At 39.6% G+C, this 23,404-nt stretch overlaps 1 protein-coding gene across 1 annotated transcript in view; it reads right to left on the bottom strand.

Annotated features, from left to right (window-relative positions):
• The window catches only part of MEX3C (mex-3 RNA binding family member C), a 56,000-nt gene extending 38,879 nt beyond the window's left edge, over window positions 1–17,121 (bottom strand). The window contains exon 1 of the mRNA XM_007943807.2: window positions 16,978–17,121. Coding sequence (XP_007941998.2) covers window positions 16,978–17,121 — 144 coding nt within the window. The remainder of the gene's footprint in view (window positions 1–16,977) is intronic.
• Window positions 17,122–23,404: the final 6,283 nt, after the last annotated feature.

Here is a 23,404-nt window from a genome sequence, read left to right as displayed (position 1 = left end):
GCCAGAAGAACAAACAAATCTGTTTTGGAAGAAACACAGCCATAATGTTCCTTAGAGGTGAGAATGGCTGGCCTTTGTCTTTTGTCCTTTGGTCATGCTATCAGAAGGGACCAGTCCCTGGAGAAGGGTATCATGCTTGGTGCTGCAACAGTGAGCTCAAGCAGAGCAATGATTGTGAGAGTCCACAGGACTGGGCAGTGTTTTATTCTGTTGTACACAGGGTTGCTATGAGTTGAAGTGACTTGATGGCACCTAACAGCAACTGGCCACTATCAAGGAGATGCAGTCAGCTTCTATAAAGATTTATTACAGCCTTGGAAACCCTAAGAGGCTATAATCGAATTGATAGCAGTGGGTTTTGTTTTGTTTGTTTAGGGCACTAACAATTAGAACATGAACAATTACAGTAGTCCCTAAACCAATATTCTTACATCCAGAGTTGCCCCCCCCCCCCAATTCCTTTTCTGTGCTACACTGGAATGATTTAAATTCAGATGTAGTCCTTCCACTTCTCTGAGTAAAATCCTTTTTGTTGGCCTTAGGAGAACATCCACATTTCTAAGCCTGTGTGCTCTTCTGTCCCTGGTTCTGCCTCTTTCTTTAGCCTCATTCAACTCTTCCTCTTACATTCTTGGACTCAGCCCTAGAGGCTTCTAGCAGCTCTTCATATATTCTACACTTACATTGTCTATGGGACTAGAAGATGGCTCTTGTCCTCTGCCCACTCTCAGTTTAGCTAACTCTGATTTGTATTTTAGGGCTCAGCTTAAACATCACTTGCTCTAGAATGTCTTTCTTAACCTTGTAGGTAAGGGTATGTGCCCTTGCTATAGCCTCCCAGAGAATCTCATACTTCCCTGATAATACTCATCAGATTTTAATAGTCCTTCTTCCTCTGTTTTCGTCTTTATAAAGCCAGTGCCTGGCACGTAGGATGGGCCAGTATGGACTGACTGACTGACAAAATGGATATTCTTCCAAATCAATTCAGTACTTTAGCTAGTCTAAGTTTTGGACATTTTTTAAAACATGTATTCTAAAACATATTTGAAATGCATGCCTATCCTTGTTCCTCTGCTCATGCTATTTTTTCTACCCAGATTACCCTAGCTTCACCTCTCCCTGCTGTCTTCATCTCTCCATTTTTAAGCCTTAGTTTAATGTGACTTCTTCTAACACACTTTCCTAATCAATCCAATCATGGCTAGTCCCTCTCCCAGGAAAATGCACATGAAGGCAACATTTTGCATGCACTCTCTGGATGCTTAAAGACTCCCAAAAGTCTATCTATGGATGCCCTTGAATTTCTTTAGACCTGTGACTACAGACTGGCTAGATAGTCACTGGCCTCCATTGAAGTTGGAAGTAGCCATAAGATGTAGTTTTAGCCAAGGAATTTGTAAGCAGAAGTGATGTACATCACTTTCAGACTTGGGCCATAAAACTCTCACATACAGTATCCTCTATGTTTCTTCCCCATGTGTGCTGCAGATGAGCAAGATGACCTGGGAAGTTATGTTAACAATGACAGAGAACCACAAAGTGAAAGAAACATGAAGCACCATATGCAGCAGAGGTGCTCATCATTCACACACAGCTATTTTCAGACTTCATGTGAATGAGAAATAGATTTATATTGAGTTTGAGGCATTAGACATTTTTGTGTTCATTTATTACAATCGTTAGCCTATCTTCACCAATGCAGGAACTAGGTTAAAAACTCCTGGTTTGCACATTCATAATAGTTATTTGTACTAGCTATATGCTCTGATCACCAACTGCCCAATAGGATAATATAGGTAAAATATTTTCTACTAAACTTTATGATTCTTACAGATAGAGACTATCTTACCATATAGCACAGAGCCTCATAATATTTACTCAGATGGGAATTGTTCTACTAAGTTGACATATTTTAACTGTGTATGCATAAGACAACAGAACTTCAAAATACATGAAAAACAAAACAAATCAAACAAAAGGATAAATAATGGTGCTGAAAGAAGAAATAGACAAATCCACAATTATATTTGGGAACTGCAATGTCCTTCTCAGCAATTGGTAGAACTATTAGACAGAAAATCAGGAAAAATATAGAAGAACTGAACAACATCACCAAGTAACAGAGCCTCATATTTGTATCAACAGCAGTAGAATACAAATTCTTTTCAAATGCCATGGAACACTCACATAGGTATAATGTACCCTGGGACATGAAACAAACCTCAACAAATTGGAAATAAGTCAAATCATACAGAGTATATTCTCTGACCCTGATGGAATCAAAGTAGAAATCAATAACAAAGAGAACAAGAAAAATCTCTACACACATGGAAATTAAACAACACACTTGTAAATAATTCATGGTTCAGAAAGGACATTTCAAGGGAGATGTAATGAAAATACAACATATTAAAATTTGTGGGACACAGCTAAAGCAGAACTGAGAGGAAAATTTATAGCACTAAATGCTTACATTAGAAAATAGGAAATGCCTCAAATCAGTCATCTATGTTAAGAAACTGGAAAAAGAAGGGCAAAGCAAAGTAAGTGGAAAGATGGAACTAATAAAGAGTGAAATCACAATTGATTTCTAAATTGAAACTAAAAAAAAAAAAGTAGAGAAAACCAGTGCAATAAGAAGCTAGTTCTTAAAAGTCTACAAATTGATAAACCTTTAGCAAGAATGACAAAGGTAAAAAGAAAGAAGACACAAATCACTAATATTAGGAATGAAATGGGATATCACTACATATCCTACAGCCATTAAAAGGATAAAGGAAAATAATATGAACAATTTTATGCTCATAAATTCAACAATAGCACAGAGCCTCATGCTATCAGACTCAACCAAGATGAAACAGACACTCTGAATAGTCCTATAACAATTAAGGAAACTGAACGCATAATTAAAAGTTCTTGAAAAAGGAATCTCTAGGAATAGATGATTTTGCTAGAGAATTCTATTAAACATTAAAAGAATTAAGACCAATTGTATATTATCTCTTCCAGAAAATAGAAGAGGAAGGACTTTCCCCAACACCTTTTAAGAGGCCTGTAGAGATACCAAGGAACTCTGGTGGGATAGTGGTTAAGGTATTTGGCTGCTAAACAAACCCACCAGCTGCTCCATGGAAGAAAGATAAGGCAGTCTGTTAGTCTGTTTCCATGAAGATTTACAGCCTTGGCGGACATTATGAGTCGGAAATGATTCTATGGCAATGAGTTTGGTTTTTTTGGTAAAGATAACAGGAGCCCTGGTGGCAAAGTGGCTAAGCCCTTCACTGTTAACATAAAGTTGGCAGTTCAAACCCCATAGCCACTGCAAGGAGAAAAATGTGCCAGTCTGCTTGAGTACAGACTCTTTAGTACAGCCTTAGAAACTCTATGGGGCAGTTTTATTCTGTCATTTAGGGTCACTATGAGTTGGAATCAACTCAGTGGCAATGGTTTTGGGTTTTTTGTTTGTTTGTTTAGGACCCAAACCAGACAAACACAATACAAAAAAATAAAACCACAGACCAAAATCTATCATGAACACAGTACAAAACAAAACAAAACAAAATCTCTCTAACACTTAGACACAAAAATCTCTCTCTCTCTCTAAAATGAAATCAAATTCAATAATGTAAAGAATTGTACACCATGACCAAGTGAGATTCACTTCAGATATTTAAGGGCAGTTCAATGCTTAAAAATCAATCAAAGGAAAACATATATTCATGCAAAAACTTGAATAGGAATGTTGAATAATGAATTTTCTAGAATTAGAGTATGGTGATGGTTGCAAAACCTTATGAATATACTAAATACCAATGGGCTACTCATTTTAAAATGATGATGTTTATGCTATGTGAATTACATCTCAATAAAAAAGTCAATGTGAACCAACACTTCAAAAGCCTAAAGGAAAAAAAAAGTCCTATGATCCTATCAGGTGATGCAGAAAAAGAAAATGACAAAATCTAATTCGTGATAAAAATTCTCAGAAAACTACGAATAAATGGACGTTTCAACTCAATAAAGAATATTTACAAAAAATCTACAGCTAATAATTTATTTAATAATAAACACTGAATGTTTTTCCTCTAAGATTAGGAACAAGGCAAGGATGTCCGCTCTCACCACGCTTATTCAACATAGTATAGGAAGTTTTAGCCAATGCAATAAGACAAGAAAAGAAATAATATTTGTTTAGATGGCATGATCGATATAAACAGAAAGTTAGTTGGTAATCTAAAGGGGAAAACAATCTGCATAAAAATTTTGATGCATTTTATGTTAAACATATTAAGTTTATGTTTAATAAATATTCAATAATAAACTATATAAAGAAATTTAACTGATAAACACACAAGTAATTATAATCCTCGGGAGCTCTGGTAGCATAGTGGCTAAGACACTTGCCTGAAAACCAGACGGCTGGCGGTTCAAACCCACCAGCCACTCCTCGGAAGGAGGTTGGGCAATCCTACTTCCGTAGTGATACTGCCTCGGAAACCCAAGGAGGGGTCGCTATGAGCCAGGTTTGACTCGACGGCACATAACAACAACAACAACAATTATAATCCTCTTTAATCTCTGCCTTATTTTAAATATCATCGTCATAGTTTGGGATTCTTTACTAGAGTCTACTCCATTTCTACTTAGCTACTTGTCTCTTGGCGTTCTTAACCTCTGAGGTTTACAATTCAGAAGTCAGCATCTCCACCACTGTGTTCTAACGCTGACAAAAATATCATTTTCCCCTAATAACCTAGCCCACAAAATGGCTTCAAGGTACAGTGGGGAATATGCACCAAAATGGAGTTGCTACTTTATAGCTGGGAGCTCTGGTAGCATAGTGCCTAAGGCACTGGACTGCTAACCAGAAGGCTGGTGGTTCAAACCCACCAGCCACTCCTCCTTGGAAGGAAGATGGGGCAATCTACTTCCCTAGTGATACTGTTGGGAGCTCTGGTAGCGCAGTGCCTAAGGCACTTGACTGCTAACCAGAAGGCTGGTGGTTCAAACCCACCAGCCACTCCTCGGAAGGAAGATGGGGCAATCTGCTTCCGTAGTGATACTGCCTCGGAAACCCAAGGAGGGGTCACTATGAGTTGGGTCCGACTTGATGGCACATAACAACAACAATAACAGTGATACTGTTATCGGACAAAACGCGGGTCCCTGCCGGGTGCGCAGTCAGGCCGAAACAGTTTACACACCAAGATTGAGAGGAGAGAAAATTATTTATTGCAAAGCTGCAATGCAAGGAGTAAGGGATAGTTTAGTACCCAGATTTAACTCCCGGAGATGCCATCTAAACAGTTTTTGTAAGTTTTAGGAGAGGGGGTTGTGCATATTCACAAAAGGTTGAGGAATTTGGGGCGTGAACAAGAAATGGGTGACCTAGCAATGGGTCACACTAGTTTCCTGTTATCAGCTGATAGGGGCTTGGGCAGAGGGGAGAGGGTCTGCAATTAACTTTTGTTCCCTTGTGTCCCAGGGCCAGAGTTAATTTAAAGGTTGTTTCTAAAACACTTCTATTGTCTGCAGCCAGAGTTAATTTACAAGTTGTTTCTAAAATACTTTTAGCAAGTCTATCATCTGTAGGAAAGAATGTTTTCTGTTCAGTTCTTTAAGGAACTGAATACTCATCTGTCAGGGGTGGGAAAATAATGGGTGGGAAAATAGTTGGGGGTAATTTAGTTTCCTCATCTATTCCCATCAGGATCTTATCTAATTATCAGTCTTAATCATTTAGTTTACTTATCTATTCCCATCCAGTGTCAGGATGGGGGAAATAGTTTTTACTGTATTTGGTTTCAATACTGCGTCTGAAACCCAAAGAGGGGTCGCTATGAGTCAATCCGACTGGAAGGCACATAACAACAACAACAACAACAACAACAACTTTATAGCTTGACAAACCACTTATCCTATCTGTGCCTCAATTTATCACAGGTAAAATATGGATTCTTCCATTCATTCACCCAATACATGTTTTATTTAGTTTCTACTATGTCCCAGGCACTACTCTAAGTGCTTGAGATATATCATATGTAGAAACTGTTGAACTGGTGTATGCTTTGCTGTGTATATTGCCAACAACAAAATAATAAAATTAATTTTAAAATGTAGCAAATAAGTAAATTATACAAGATGTTAGCATGTGATAAGTGTTGTTAAAAAAAAAAGTGGAATAGAGAATGGAGGGTAGGAACTGTAAGAGGATAGGGTAGGTTGCAATGTTAAGTAGGATAGTCAGGGTAGGCCTACTTGGGAAGGTGATGTCTAAGTAAAGATGTGGAGGTTAAGGAGTTGGCCAAATGTTTGTCTGGGGGAAGAGTGTTCCAGGAAGAGACAGCATCTAGAGCCAAAGGCTAAGGTGGGAGAGAATCATGGGGAGTTTTGTAGACTTTAGTGTGAAATGAGAAGCCATTGCTGAGTTTTAAGCAAAGGTGTGAGGCTTCAAAGGTGCTGAGAATTGATTGTCAGAGGCAGAAAGATAAGCAGGGTGATGAGAAGTGGTAGGATTTAGGACATATTTTGGAAATATGTCTAGCTAGCTGTCTCCAAGATTTTTAACCTGAACAACTGGAAAGATGACGTAGAAAGAGCAGGCCTGGGATAAATATTTCTGGGGTCTCATAATGACTGGTGGTGACCTCTGTTGTGGCTTTAATACAAAGGCTTCTTCTCTGGTTTGGTGTTGCCCATCTTCTCTCCTGTCCGCCCTACTCCTTTGCAACCTTTGAAGTGTTTGCTCCCTGGAAGAAGTTTGCAAAATTTTCTAGGCATCCTTTTGACTGGTTGCATCTTACTCTTTGTGCTTCATTGTAAATTTCTCTGTTAAAAGTTCTCGGCAGAAAGCTGATTCCCTAAGGGTATGTAAATAATGTTTTTTTTTAAAAGCCTTCTAATACCTTAAGTTTCATATTTTTCCTCTTGAAGTTATTTACATGTTGTAGTAATTTTATTCTGGGAAGTAAATTTGATGTCACGTTGCCTTAATAGAGGGTTGGTTAATTTTCCTAGGGAAGGAGGACACGGAAGAATTTCTTCTTCCTGTCTTGAACACAATATTTGAACATTGGCTGGGAAAAGGACATGAGTGACACTTTCCACATCAGTGCAATCCCTGACTTCTTTATTTTGGGTCATGTGTAGGAGTTGTTGAGTCTATAGAGGATAGGAGAGAATGAGTTTTAAAACATGCTAACTGTTTACCAGGGCCAGGGTTGAAACCATTATTCTATTCAGATGCCTGAGTAATTGTGACAGAGGTGTCAGCCCCTCCAGCCAGGTTTGCACTAAAGTCATTGCAGAACAAAACTTCCTCAAGGCTACATTTTTGTTTCATTTTCAGACTGTTGGTACCACAGGAGCAATTAAAATTGGTGAATAATGTTTGTTTCCCCCCTTAATAAATAATGTGAACGGCCCGCAGTCTGTTCATATTCATGGCAAGGGATTTAAGAGGCTATTGTATTAGTAACAATGCAGATGCAAATTGTAAACATTTATCATCTCCAAAGTTTCTGGCAGTTTTCAAAGCAATGTCAGTTGAAACAGATGCTCTTACCCCCCTCCCCCAAAACAAAGAAATCTGTAGATGATTTCTCAACATTTTCTAAAACTCTTTTGTTCTCTAGTAACTTCTGTTTATTATACTAACTAGCAGTATGTTGTTATGTGCCGTCCAGTCGCCCTGACTCATAGAGACCCCTCCTTGGGTTTCCAAGGCAGTATCACTATGGAAGTAGATTGCCCAACCTTCCTTCCGAGGGGCGAGTGACTGTTGGGTTTGAACCACTGGCCTTTGGTTAGCAGTCAAGTGCTTTAGGCACTATGCTACCAGAGCTCCTAAAATAGCAGTATATAATATATAAAATTACATAATATAAATCTGCTAGAAAGTGAATAACAATGGGTAAAAAGTTTAATGTCTTCTAAATTGATTTCCTATCTCTCAAAGTGCTATGAAAGAGCCGTGCTTGGCTGCTAATCAAACGGTTTGGTGGTTTGAACCCACTCAGTGGTTCTGTGAGAGAAAGACCTTGTGCTCTGCTCCTATAAAGATTTCAGCCAAGAAAACCCTATGGGGCGGTTCTTCTCGGTACATGGGGTCACTATGAGCGGAAATCAACTAGATGATACCCAACAAGTGCTATCAATTATCATTAAGGTTGTTGTTGTTGTTGTTGTTGTTATGTGCCGTCCAGTGGCCCCGACTCATAGCGACCCCTCCTTGGGTTTCCGAGGCAGTATCACTACGGAAGTAGGATTGCCCAACCTTCCTTCCGAGGAGTGGCTGGTGGGTTTGAACCGCCAGCCATCTGGTTAGCAGGCAAGTGACTTAGCCACTATGCTACCAGAGCTCCGTAGAACAGTAAAACCTTCCATATGTGGGACTTCAGTAGTAAATTCCTTCAGCACCATCTGCATCATTAGCGTGTTTATTCATCCTCTCCTATCCACATACATGCTAGTGGAAATTTCCCGACACATTTATCTATAATCTCAGCGTTTGACGAATAATATTATCTTCACTCACGAAAACCACTGATCTTAACAGGACAGTCCAAAGATTTGAAAGTTTAAAAATTAAATTCTTATTTTATCTATAGGGAAAATCGCTAAGAATTAGCATGACTCCCAATACAGTGGTTTAAAGGATCAACAAATGTTGACCAACTTCTTATCAGGCCTTGTACTAAGTGTTGTAGGAAATATAAATGAATATAAATCTGTACTTCAAGAGGCTCACAGTCTACTTGGCAAGATGGTAAAAAGTTTAAACATAGGAAGGCATAGAAGGAAGTGCTAATAATTATAAATTATAAATGTAAGCATGCAAGCATATTTTCCCCCCGATAATTAGGAAAGAATTTATGGAAGAAGTAAAGCCAAGCAGAGATTCGGGAGAAGTGACTTTTAAATAAGTGAAAAGGAGAGAGAACAATATATTATGCAATTCCCCAAACAAAAGGTGAAAGAGAAGCTTGCAATTTGAGAGGACTTGGTGGTGGTAGATCTTGGGAGGTGATCAGCAGAGTTCGAATACAGTGAGGGGTAGACATATGGCAATAAGAGGAAGCAAAGCCTGGACATTTGAAAAACGCTGTTGCTTAGACTTGATTCAGGCCCATCTACTGTGGGGAGGTGGGATTCGTTTGTAAAAATCCAGGCAGAACAGATCAAGTCCCAGATCCACTACATGGAAACTATTTGCTGTTTAGTGATTTAATGTCTTTGAACCTCAGTTTTCCTTCTGTGGAATGGATACTAATTATGTCATCCAGGCAGAGTTGTGAGGACTGAGTAACATTTCATTGTGATCCAGCCAAGTGAGCACCAGTCACAATAGCAGCCGCTTCCTCCCTATCATAAGGGGTGGGGCAGGGAGGCTACCCTAAGGGCTTTGGAGGAGGAAAATAACATGTTCAAGGGATGGCTGTGGTGTTTTGGATGATTAATTTTGTCATACTGCACAGAATGAACTGAGGAAGGGAAACATGTGTTTGTTGGAGGTAAGAGGAACCCAGAAAATGAGCCCATCAGACCACACACCAAGGCACAGGACTTTGCACGAGCCGTACCAGCCATGGCCAATCCAGTAGAAATGAAGACTATCAGAAGGAAGGCATAAAGGGATTTGGTGAAGATAGAGCAATATGTAAAAATGAATTCCAGAAGAAAAAGGTATTAATTTCAGAAAGAAGAAAGAGGCCTCAAAAAGTAGAAAAATATATAAAGGAGAAGACCTGTAAGTGGACTTTTGGGGTTTTTTGGTTGGCTTGTTTCTGTTTTGTTTTGTCTGCTCAGTACTCTATCTCACTCTTATTTTCTCTTCTCACTTTGATGACTTGTCCTTTGGTCAGACTACTTTATTTTTTGGTCCCAATGCTTAGACTGGAGGTGAGCATGTTATAAGGCTGGGCTAGTGCGGTGTAGTAAATTACTTAGTGTGGCTTTTCTACCCATAAGTCTTTGTAAACTCCAAGGTGGGATTTTCTATGAGCAACTGAGCAGCCCCTGATTGCTGAAGCTATCCACCTGGGTTATTTCTGTTGGGAGTGGCACAATACAATGTTCTGGGAGGTGCCCACTCTCTCTCAGGTGCTTTGAGTTCTGATGCTGTGATTGGCTAGTTTGACCACCCTTCTGGGCTCAAAAGGAGGCCTCCTGGAGGCAGAACTCTCTCTCTGTCTGCTGGTTGAGGAAGACGTGCTGCCGAAAGAGACACGCGCCCCTGAAAGAGACAGGCGTTGCTGGGAAAGAGACGCAAGAGACACGCATTGCTGAGTGAGACACCGAGGGACCAGCGCTGCTGGGAAAGAGACTGTGAGAGACTGTTGGCCGAGGGACGGTGGGCTGGGAGAGAGACTGAGCATTTTTCTTGAACTTGAGTTGTAGCCTGGTGCTTCCCTAATAAACCCCATAATCTGTGAGTTCTGTGTGGCCACTGCAGTGAATTATCGAACCCAGGAGAGAGGTGGTGGGTGCCTTGGGAGGAATGGTTGGTGAAAGGGCTGGAGGGAGGCAGCATGTCTGGCCTTGCAGTAATAGGCCTTGGGTTACTGCTGGTAATCCTGCCTTCCCCTTGTAGGGTTAGAGGAGGTCAGAACATGTGGCCTCCTTGCCGTTTTTGCAGCTAGTTAGAGTCCTTGCCCAGGAATTTTCAACCTGAGATAAGTCCTCTTGCTTCTTTGAGTACAGAAGATTGAAGGACACCAATGTGGAGAAAGCTGCTGGCAGGAGTATATGCAGCCAAATGGAGACCACAAGACCTTAAAGGAAAGTCAGAAAGATAGATTGAAGGCCTTGGTGCTAATGAGATTCATTTTGCTGCCCAAAGTTCACAAAAGTTGCTCTGATTTCTGCAGGGTTTCTTTTAGATTTCAGTGAACTAACCATTGTCCTTCCAAGAAATCCTTTCCTATTTAAGCCAGGTTACACAACAAAGAGACCACACAAAATTTTAAAGTTTCCACAAACCAAAATATAAACAACACTAAGTCAAACAAATTGGGAAACAGCTGCAACAAATACAACATGGCAAAAGGGGTTATCCTCATTGGTTGGAGGGCTAAGGCATTTAACTGCTAACCAGAAGTCTGGGGGTTCAAACCCTCCAGCCACTTCTTGGAAGGAAGGTTGGCCAATCTATTTCCCTAGTGATACCGACTAGGAAACACAAGGAGGGGTCACTATGAGTTGGATCCAAGCCGATGGCAGTGAGTTTGGTTTGGTTTGGAATGGGAAAATGAGCAGAAGCTATAAACAGACCATTTGCAGAAGAAGAAATACAAAGAAGCAATAAGTAAATGAAGAGTCAGCCTTAATAACCATCAAAAAAAGAAAACATCTAAAAGCAAGAAAGATGGGAATTATGCTTGAGTACAACGGGTGCTATTTTTGCATTTCTTGTGGACTTTTCTCTTGCTATGTATGTATCAAGAGCCTTAAAAATATTTATAACCTTGGATGAGTCATTCCACTTCTGGGAACTCTCCTAAGGATGTAATCAAAGATGTGCCCAAAGATTCATATATTATTGCAGTGATATATATATTAGCCAAATTGTAAATGACTAATTGGATGGTGGTTGAACAGATAATGAAAAATGGACAGTCATGTGATGAAAACATTAATGAGTCATAAAAATCACGTTTTTGAAGAATATATCATTGACATTGGAAACTCTCACTATTTGATACTAACTTTAAAAAAATTAAGAAGCAAAATGATTTGATATGGTTCCAAATATTATTTCACATATCTCTGTATATGTGTGTATCTATGTATGAGATGAGACTTTTTCTATTATCTTAACATTTTGACCAAAGACTGGAGCTGACAATACCAAATCAAAACCAAACCCACTGCCATCGTGTTGATTCTGACTCTTAGTGACCCCCATTGGGTTCCTAAGGCTGTAAATCTTTATGGAAGTAGATTGTGTCATCTTCCTTCCATGAAGCAGCTGGTGGGTTTGAACCACCGACCTTCTGGTTAGCAGCCAAATGCCTTACCCCGTGTGCCACCAGACCTCCCTAAAGCTGAGAATAATTGGTAACAAATACATGCAGAATTTCAAGAAAGGTATTAGACAGTATTAGCTACCATTTTTTAAAAAAGAAGCCTAATGATCACTGTTACAATCATCAGCAGTTTAAATATTTCCCAGAAAATATTATTTGAAGTGAATTCATAGGGATGTTGTTGTTGTTATGTGGCGTCGAGTCAGACCCAACTCATAGTGACCCCTCCTTGGGTTTCAGAGGCAGTATCACTAGGGAGGTAGGTTGCCCCATCTTCCTTTTGAGGAGTGGCTGTTGGGTTTGAACTGCCAGCCTTGGGTGTGGCTGGTGACTGCCTTAGGCCTGAGGCCATCCCCTAGGGCCTTCATAGGGGTAGAGAGGGCTTTTAGCATAGAACCTGATGCCTACCTCTGACCTGGGGATATTAAAGGTGGCTAGTTGGCTGAGTAGTCCACAATGGTAGGGCAAAGAGAGACAGAAGGCAACAGTGGGAACAGACCTCACTTTTACCCTTGAGGTAAGGGTGTGTGGATTTTCCCATGAGTGGAGAGGGGCAAGGAGAATGAAAAAACAGACCACTCCTTTCTCCACTCTGATCTCTGAGGTCTAGACAGGCCTGAGTTTAGGGAAGGGAGAAGCGTTGTCTTGATTTAGACTTAACTGGACTTTTTAATTCCCATCCATGAGACTGCACCAATGCCTGGAAGTGACAGGAAAGCAATGATACCTGCCTGAGTTCCGTTAAGGAGCAGGGAATAGAGAACCAATGAACTGTGCTTGAAGGCAGTGGTGGGGAAAAATCAAACTGTTTTATCTTTGAACCATATCAAGTCCATCCTAAGTGCATAGATCATGCTTGAAAAAAACCCCATCAAAATGTTATCGGAAATAGTCTTCCAGTGGTTAGAGTACCTGTAGGTACTTTCTATTGCCTTCTTTACATTTTTTCTATATTTTTCCAAAATGAGCATGCACACATACACACATACATGCTGAAAGTAGAAGGAAATGGATAAAGAGAAAAGAGAAGAACAAGGATCAATTTTTTAAAAAATTTTTGTTGTGATTTGGGTGAAAATTTACAGAGCAAATTCATTTTCCATACAGCAGTTCACATACACTTTGTTTCATGACATTGACTGTAATTTCCCACAATGTAACAGCTCTCTTACCACTTCTTCCCCATAGTTACCTCTTCCCTGTGTCCTTCCCTCCCATGCTCTCCTGCCCCCTGTGAGTATACAGCCTGTCTATTCTCCCATGATTGACTGCTCCAGGGAGTGAATCTACCTAATGGAAATGTTCAGGTCATATGCCTGTCTTTTGTTTGGCTAGAAGCTACAGGAGTGGGTTCAATTCCAGACCTGAAGGGCAGCTAGGGGCCATAGTCTCCAGGGTTTCACCAGGCTCTATCAGACCAGCAAACTTGGCCCCCCTCTTTTTTTTGTTTTTATGATTTTCAGTTTTGTTCCACATTGTTCTCCTACTCTACCCCCATCTGAATGGTTGCCAGTGGTTGCCAGCCACCATCTAGTTCTTCTAAGAACCAGGATCAAAATTTTAAAAAGGAAGTGAATTGTCTCCTATTTATGCCACTTATGTCAATTGTTGTGTGCTGTTGAGTAGATTCTGACTCAAAGTGACCCTATGACAGGGTTCCCTAGGCTGTAATCTTACACACACACACACACACACACACACACACACATATGAAGCTCTGGTGGTGCAATGCCCAAGGCATTTGACTTCTAACCGGAAGGCTGACAGTTCAAACCCACCAGCTACTCTGCAGAAGGAAGAGACAGGACAATCTACTTCCGTAAAGATTTACAGCCTCAGAAACCTAATTCAAGAGTTCCTAAATGCACAATTCAGTGACGCTGATTACATTTTTCAAGGTGTCCAACCACTCTCACCCTTTTCTTTTTTTAACTTTTTATTGTGATTTGGGTGAATGTTTACAGAGCATATTTGCTTTCCATTCAACAGTTCATATATGTTTTGTTTTGTGATGTTGATTGCAGTTCTCACAATGTAACAGTACTCTTGCTAATTCCTTCCTGTGGTTACCTTTTTCCTATGCCCTTTCTTCCTATGTATTCCTGCCTTCTGAACTTTCTCCCTGTGCAAATGTTGCCATTATGATTTCCCATTGTTGATTGTTCTAAGAGTGAACTTACCTGGTATAAATGTTCACCTTATAGACCTGTCTATTGTTTGGCTAGAAACCACAGGAGTAAGTTCAATTTCAGATCCAAAGGGTGACTAGAGGCCATAGCCTCAGGAGTTTCACCAGTCTCTATCAGAGCAATAACCCCAATTTTTTTTTTTTTTTAGTGATTTTGAGTTTTATTCTACATTGTTCTCCCATTCTATCCAGAATCTCCAATCTTGATCCCTTTCTAAATGGTTGTCAATGGTAGCTGGGTACCATCTAGTTCTTCTGGTCTCTGGGTTGTTTAGGCTGAGGTTTACATGGTCTACTAGTCCCTTGGATTAATTGTTTCCATGAGTCTTTGATTTTTTTCACTCTTCTTTGCTCTGGATGAGGAGAGACCAATAGTTGCATCTTAGATGGCCACTTACAAGATTTTAAGATCCCAGTTGCTACTCACCAAAGTAGGATGTAAAGGAGGTTAGGAAGATGGCATCATGCCTGTAATCCATATATTTCTTTCCTCTAGCATCTTGATTCCTGAGTAACTAGGTAGAGGAGATAGAAGCAATGATACTGGAGTTTTGAGCAACTAAGGAGAAGATAAGGTACCAAATTTAGTGGAGATGGAGAAAAAGAGTAGATTAAACAACTGGAAAAAATAAATGAATCTGCCTAGCTGGTGGAGAGATGGAGAGATGGAGAAGTGGAGGACTCATTAGCAAATCAAAAGAGATTGATTTGGTGGGGAGAAAGAGCGGGAAAAATCACAACCCACAGAGGTGTTGGGGACTTGGAATACACATACCAATAGTTATTGATGGAGACCTTGGGAGCTGAGCTGAGTGAGTAGATAAACTCGCTGGGAAACAGATCAAAGCCCCCTTGGATTGTGCTGCCATGGAGTCCAGAAAGGAGTAGGGGAAGGCAGGAGGCTCCTTCTGAGTGGGGAGGGCCCCGGAGCAAGTGCACAGTGATGGGCTGATGTTCAACTCTTCCTCGACTGCTTTCTAGCACAGAGTGGACCAGGGTGCTCGGTTTTTCCTGCTTCTCGATTCAAGCAGAAAGTGATGACCCTATACCCATTGGGCTCTGTCGATTTTGAACTGTGCATCTCTGATTGACAATAGTATGTCATCATTAGCAGCTATTCCAGGAAGACACAAACCACACTGCCTGATCCAGGAGCACCTTGCACAAATGCAAAAAATGGGGACTCACTACTGGCACTTTTTTTTTTCTTTTTCTTTCTTTTTTGCCCCCTTCTCCCCTGCCTTATCCAACAGAAGGAAGGTATTAATCCACCACAACACCTGATCATCCCAACTCCAAATCCCCTTCATGATGAACAGAAACCTGCATCTGCATTCCCACCAGTGATTCCACCAACACAAAGAGAACTGGAGAGCGACCCAGTACAGCTAAATTAATAATCAAAAAGGTACACCTGCACCACACTTTCAGATATAGTGAAACATAAAATCAGGGTGAAACAAATCAATACATAACTAACAGTTAAAGAAAACAACTTCAAAATATCCAAGAAACAGCAGACAACCTCAAATCAAACAACAACAACAACAAAAAACAGAACAAGGTGATAGAAATAAAACTCCAGGTTAAAGAATTATCTGTCATGGAAGAACAGGCAGTAGAATTATCTGAGAAGGAATTCAGAAGATATGTACATAGGACTCTCCAAGAGCTCAAAGAAACCACAAACAGAATCAATGAGAAGACAGAAAGTACCTTGGAAGAATTCAGGAAAACCAGTCAAGAACAAAATAACAAGATAAATATACAATTAAAACTCATACAAAAACAGAAGTTAGAAATCCAGAAGATGAACACTAAAATTACAGAGTTAGACAACACAGTGGAAGGACAGAAGAGTAGATTAGAACTGGCTGAAGAATGCATTTCCCAACTAGAAAACAAATCCCTTGACACCAGCCTGTATGAAGAAAAATTAGAACAAAGTTTTAAGGGAAATGAAGAGAACTTCATGAGTTATATGGGATGGTATGAAAAGAAAAAACAGGAGGCAAATAAAACAAAGACAAAACAAAACAAAACAAACAAACAAACAAACAAACAAACAAAAAAAACACAAAACACTGAGGAAATTGTGGAAGACTTGCTAATAGAAAATTTCCCCCATATCATGAAGGAAGAAAAGATATCTGTCCAAGAAGCTCAACAAACTCCATACAAGATAGACTGAAAGAGAAAGTCACCAAGACATATCATAAGCAAACTCTCCAAAGCCAAAGATAAAGAAAGAATCTTGGGAGCAGCTCAGGAAAAAAAAATGTCACCTACAATGGCCAACCAATAAGACCAAGTTCTGATTACTCAGCAGAAAGCATGAAAGCTGGAAGGCAATAGGATGGGATATATAAAACATTGATGGAAAAGAACTTCCAACCAAGAATTCTATATCCAGCCAAATTGTCCTTCAAATATGAGGGTGAAATCAAGACATTTTCAGACAAACAGAAATTAAGGGAATTTGTGAAAACCAGACAAACCCCACAAGAAATGCTAAAAGGAGTCTTTCCAGTAGAGAACCCGCAACAGAGGACAACAAATTAAAATCAGGACACTTGACATCTGTGATAGTTGAAGATCTGTCAACTTGGCTGGACTTCACTTGTGAGTGTTGTTTCTCATGATGGATCACATGACTATGTCCTAAGCGGCCGGTCAGTCTAGGGGGAGTTTCCCCAGGGGTGTGGCCTACCTGTAATACTATCCGAGGAACAAACTGGAAAAACAGGATTCTAGATATACGCTTCCTGGAGCAAGCAGCTCGCTGCGCGACCCAGAGGAGCCTTTTGGATTTATTTTCTTTGTTGGGAACGGCGGCCCTGCGTGTCGGTTTTGATTCTCCCGGCTCTGCTGCGCTTGCGGGAACCAGGCGACTCCAGGCCCCATCTCTCGGCGGCCCTGCGTGTCGGTTTTGATTCTCCCGGCTCTGCTGCGCTTGCGGGAACCAGGCGACTCCAGGCCCCATCTCTCGGCGGCCCTGCGTGTCGGTTTTGATTCTCCCGGCTCTGCTACGCTTGCGAGAACCAGAGGACTCCCGGCCCCATCTCTCTCCAGAGACGAACTTTGTGACTTGAACTCCTCTGCCGTGCGTGTGAAAGCCAGACGGCCCTGGGACCCATCCCCCTCCAGAGACGAACTTTTCAGATTGAATTTGCCGGCTTCAATACGTTTGTGAGCCATTTATCTAAGATAAATCTCTCTCTCTCTCTCTTTCTCTCTCTATAAATATATATATATATACTTTGCTGGTTTTTGTGTTTCTCTAGAGAACCCCATCCAACACAACATCAACACTTAGAAATCAAACCAGATATAGATGCTCAAAATAAGCTCATGAAACAACGTACAGAAAGAAATAAGAGAGTCAAGCTGCAGATGACACCAGCAACAAAGCAAATAGAGGGAATAAAAGTTTTAATTACAAACATTCCAAATGGAGAGGAAGACAGGACAATGTCTATAGAACTGACTGTCCCAAACTTAAGCAGATTAGAATTTACTTCAGGATAATCACAAAGAAAATTAACAATCTCCCTAAGAAAACCCAGAAGCAAGAAAAACATATGGGCTTAGTAAGAACAAAACCAACAATAATGAAGAAAAAAGAAGAAACACTTGATAACAAAATGAGCTCAGCATAGAAAAATATTTGGAACAAGGAAATCAACAACATAACAAAAAACACAGTAGAATGACAGCAATAAATTCATACCTATCACTAATTACACTCAATGTGAATGGACTCAATGCATGAGTCAAAAGAAAAAGAGTGGCTGATTGGATAAGAAAAGAAGACTCATACATACACTGTCTACAAGAGACCCACCTTAGACACAAAGATAAAATCATATTAAAAATTAAGAGGTGGAAAAAAAATTTACCAAGCTAATGGCAACAAAAAAAAAGAGCTGGAGTGGCAATATTAATTTCTGATAAAATAGACTTCAAGGTGAAAAACAGTATAAGGGACAAAGAAAGACATTATATGAGCTAAAATATCCATAAGAGGACATGGAAAGAGGGATATTATTGCTGATGTCAGATGGTTCTTAGCTGAAAGTAAAGAATACCAGAAAGATGTTTACTTATGTTTTATTGACTATGCAAAAGCATTCAATTGTGTGGATCATAACAAATTGTGGACAACACTGAGAAGAATGGGAATTCCGGAACACTTGATTGTACTCACGAGGAACCTGTACATAGATCAGGAGGCTGTTGTTTGAACAGAAGAAAGGGATACTGCATGGTTCAAAATCCAGAAGGGAGTGCATCCAGGTTGTATCCTTTCACCACTTATTCAACTTGTATGCTGAACAAATAATCTGAGAAGGTGGATTATATGAAGAAGAATGTGGGATCAAGATTGGAGGAAGACTCACTGACAACCTGCGAAATGCAGATGACAAAACTTTGCTTGCTGAAAGTGAGGATGACTGGAAGCACTTACTGAGGAGGATTAAAGACTACATCTGTAGTATGGATTACACCTCAATATAAAGATAACAAAAACCTTCATATACTGGTCCAGTAAATAGCTTCCCAGTGGATGGAGAAGAAAAGATTGAAGTTGTCAAGGACTTAATATTACTTGGTTCTACAATCAGCACCAATGAAAGCAGCAGTCAAGACGTCAGACAATGTATTGCATTGGGCAAATCTGCTGCAAAAGACCTCTTTCAAGTGATGAAGAGCAAAGATGTCTCTTTGAAGACTAAGGTTCACTTAATCCAAGCCATGGTATTTTCAATCATGTCTTATGCATGTGAGAGCTGGACAATGATAAGGAAGACCGAAGAAGAGTTGATACTTTTGAGTTGTGGTGCTGGAGAAGAATGCTAAAAGTACCATGATCTGCTAAAAGGACTAACAAATCTGTCCTGGAGGAAGTGCAGCTGGAATGCTCCCTGGAAGCAAGAATGGCTAGACTTTGTTTCACCTACTTTGGCCATGTGGTCAAAAGGAACCATTCCCTGGAGAAGGATATCATGCTTGGTAATGTGAAAGGTCAATGAAGAAGGGAAAGGCCCTCAATGAGATGGATAGACACTGTGGCTGCAACAAAGGGCTCAGGTATAGCAAGGATCACGAGGCTGGCCCAGGACCGGGCAGTGTCTTGTTCTGCTGTGCACAGGGTTGCTATGAGTTGGAGATGACTCGATGACACCTAACAACAACAATAACAACAAAAAGGATCAATTGACCAAGAAGACATCACAATAATTAATATCTATGCACCCAATGAAGTGCTCCAATATATACAAAGTGAATATTAACTGAATTGAAAGGAAAAAGACAACTCTACCATAGTAGTAGGAGACTTTAACATACCACTTTCAAGGAGGGACAGAACAACTAGAAAAAAACTCAACAAAGATACAGAAGCGTTCAATAACACAACCAACCAACTCAACCTCATAGACATATACAGAGCACTCCACCCAACAAAAGCATGATACACATTCTTCTCCAGTGCATTTGGATCATTCTCCAGATTAGACCACATGTTAGGACACAAAACAAGACTCAATAAGTTCAAAAACATTGAAATACTGTAAAGCATCTTCTCTGACCACAATGCTATAAAATTAGAAATCAACAAAAGGAAGATCAAGGAAAAAATATCAAATATGTGGAAAGTGAAAAATACACTGCTCAAAAACTACTGGGTAACAGAAGAATAAAGTGTGAAATAAAAAATTCCTAGAAGTAAACAAGAATGAAGATACAACTTTCCAAAACCTATGGAGCACAGAGAAAACTGTACTCAGAGGTCAATTTATACCAATAAATGCACACATCAAAAAAGAGGAAAGAAACAAAATCAACATTCTAATTCAACAACTCCAACGGTTAGAAAAAGAGCAACAAAAGAAACTTACGGTATCCAGAAGTAAGGAAAAAATAAAGATCAGAGCAAAAATAAACAAAACAGGAAACAAACAAACAAACAAAAACAATAGAGAAAATTAACAAAACAAGAAGCTGATTCTTCAAAAAGATTAACAAAATTGACAAACCACTGGCAAATCTAACAAAGGAAAAGACAGAGAAGATGCAAATAACACGAACAATAAATGAAAAGGGTGATACCACAACAGAACCAACTGAAATAATAAAAAAAAAAATTGACAGAATGTTATGAAGAACTGTACTCCAACAGATTCAAGAACCTGGAAGAGATGGACAAGTTTCTAGAAACACAAGACCTACCTAAACTATACCAGTCAGAGATAGAATACTTGAAGAGACCCAGAACAAAAGAAATTGAACAAGTCATAAAAAACCTTCCACCAGAGAAAGTCCTGGCCCAGATGGTTTTAATGGAGAATTTTGCCAAATATTCAGGTAAGAGCTGACACCTATACTACTCAAACTATTCTAGAACATAGAAAAAGATGGAATACTCCCAAATTCATTTTACAAAGCAAGCGAAACATTGATACCCAAACCAGGGAAAGACACCACTAAAAAGGAAAACTATAGACAAATATCCCTCATGAATATAGATGCAAAAACCTTCAACAAAATCCTAGCCAACAGAATCCAAGAACATATAAAAAGAATAATACATCATGACCAAGGGGATTCATACCAGATATGCAAGGATGGTTCAATATCAGAAAAACAATCATTGTAATCCACCACATAAAAGAAAATAAAAGAACCATATGATTGTAACAGTCGATGCAGCAAAGGTATTTGATAAAATCCAACATCGATTCCTGTTCAGAACTCTAAGCAAAATAGGGATCGAAGGGAAATTCCTCACAATAAAGGGCATATACACAAAGCCAACAGCCAACATTATTGTTAACAAAGAAAGACTCAAAGCATTCTCCTTGTGAATGGGAACCAGACAAGGATGCCCTCTATCACCACTTCGATTTAATATTGTATTGAAAGTTCTAGTCAGGACAATAAGGCAAGAAAGAGAAATAAAAAGCATCCAAATTGGCAAAGAGGAAGAAAAGCTATTCTCTGTTTGCAGATGATGTAATCTTATACATTTATAAGAGACTTAGTAAAAATATTACTGGAATTAGTAGAGAGGTCCAGCAAAGTGGCTGGATACAAGGACAACATACAAAAATCAGTTGGATTCCTCTACATCAACAAAGAAGCCTCTGAAAAGGAAATAAAGAAAACAATGCCATTTACAATAGCTACCAAAAAGATAAAATATTTAGGAATAAATCTTACCAGAGATATAAAAAACCTATGCTAAGAAAACTATAAACCACTACTACAAGAAACTACAAGGGATCTACATAAATTGAAGAACCTGCCTTGTTCATGGATAGGAAGACTGAGTATTGTGAAAATGTCAATATTACCCAAAGCAATCTACACATACAATGCAATCCCAATCCAGATACCATCAACATTTTCTAATGATATGGAAAAACCAATTATTGTTTTCATGTGGAAAGGAAAGAGACCTTGGATAAGCAAACCACTACTGAAGAAGAAAAACAAAGTGGGAAGTCTCACACTCTTGGATCTCAAAATCTACTATGCAGCTACAGGGGTTAAAATGGCATGGTACTGGTACAATGAAAGACAGATAGACCAATGGAACAGGATTGAAAACCCAGATATAGACCCATCCATCTATGGACAGCTGATCTTTGACAAAGGATCAAAACTCATTAAATGGGAGAGTGATAGCCTCTTTAACAAATGGTGCTGGCAAAATTGGATATCCACTTGCAGAAAAATGAAACAAGACCCATACCTCACCCCATATATAAAAACAAACTCAAGTTGGATTAAAGACAAATGTAAAACCCAAAACTATAAAGCTCACCAAAGATAAAATAGGAACAAATGTGGGGCCCTAATTTATGGCATAAATAGACCACAAAGCATAACCCAAAATGCATAAGCAGTGGAAGAGAAGCTAGATGATTGGGACCTTTTAAAAACCAAATTCCTGTGTGCATCAAAAGACTTCTCCAAAGGGGTGAAAAGAGAGGCTACAAACTGGGAAAAATATTTGGCTATGACATATCTGACAAAGGACCTATCACCAAAATTTATAGAAAACTTCAACACCTTGACACCAAAAAGACAAACAATCCAATTCAGAGATGGGCAAGGTACGTGAACAGACACTTCACTGAAAATGATATACTGGCAGCCAACAAACACACGAGTAGACACCCAGGATCATTAGCCGTAAAGAGATGCAAATCAAAACAGCAATCCTGCCCCAAACCAGAGACAATTGCCCCTATGTTACCATGGCCATAACAAAAGACAATGTAGAATGAGATATCATCTCACCCCAGCAATGATAGCAAAGTTCAACAAGACAGAAAACAACAAATGCTGGCGAGGTTGTGGAGAGATTGGAACTCTCATACACTGCTGGTGGGATTGCAAAATGGAATGACCTCTGTGGAAAATGATATGGCATTTCTCTAAAAAACTGAAAATAGAAATACCATTTGATCCAGCAATTCCATTACTAGGAATATACTGTAAAGAGGTGAGAGACAGGACACAAACAAACATATGCACACCCATGTTCATCACAGCACAATTCACTATAGCAAAGAGATGGAAACAACCTAGGAGCCCATCAACAGATGACTAGATAACCAAATTATGGTACATTCACACAATGGAATACTAGGTTACATTAAAGACTAAAGAAGAAAATGCAAATCATCTCACAACCTGGATGAATTTGGAGGACATTATGCTGAGTGAAATAAGTCAGTCACAGAAGGACAAATACTGTATGAACCCATTATTGTAAAAAGTTAAGGAAGGGTTTAATTAGGGAAGGGAATTCACAGTGTAGGCTACAGGGGATGGGAAGAAAGGGGATGGGATGGAAAATTTCAGACTAGTAGGGGGTACATGTTGATTTGGGTAAAGGGAGGGATGGTATGGTAAGAGTCTGTGACCAGCATGATGATATTGGGGAAAGAAAGGATGCTGAAAAGTACGCATAAGATAAAGACAACAGAGGCAAATACTAGCATATGTACAGTACTGCATTACCACTACCACCAAACACCAGGCTACATATAAATACACAGACAACTGAGAAGATCAGGTGGAGGTTGGTGTGTAGGAATGGACCCTAGACCAAGGATAGATTTAGCTGAAGACAATCTTATACAGATACTAGTGATACAAAATTAGCTGCACTCAT

This window comes from Orycteropus afer, unplaced genomic scaffold (genome assembly GCF_000298275.1).
Source record: "Orycteropus afer afer isolate SDZICR_OR568_19922 unplaced genomic scaffold, OryAfe1.0 scaffold00113, whole genome shotgun sequence".
NCBI lineage: Eukaryota > Metazoa > Chordata > Mammalia > Tubulidentata > Orycteropodidae > Orycteropus > Orycteropus afer.
This window is presented reverse-complemented; position numbering and strand designations above follow the sequence as displayed.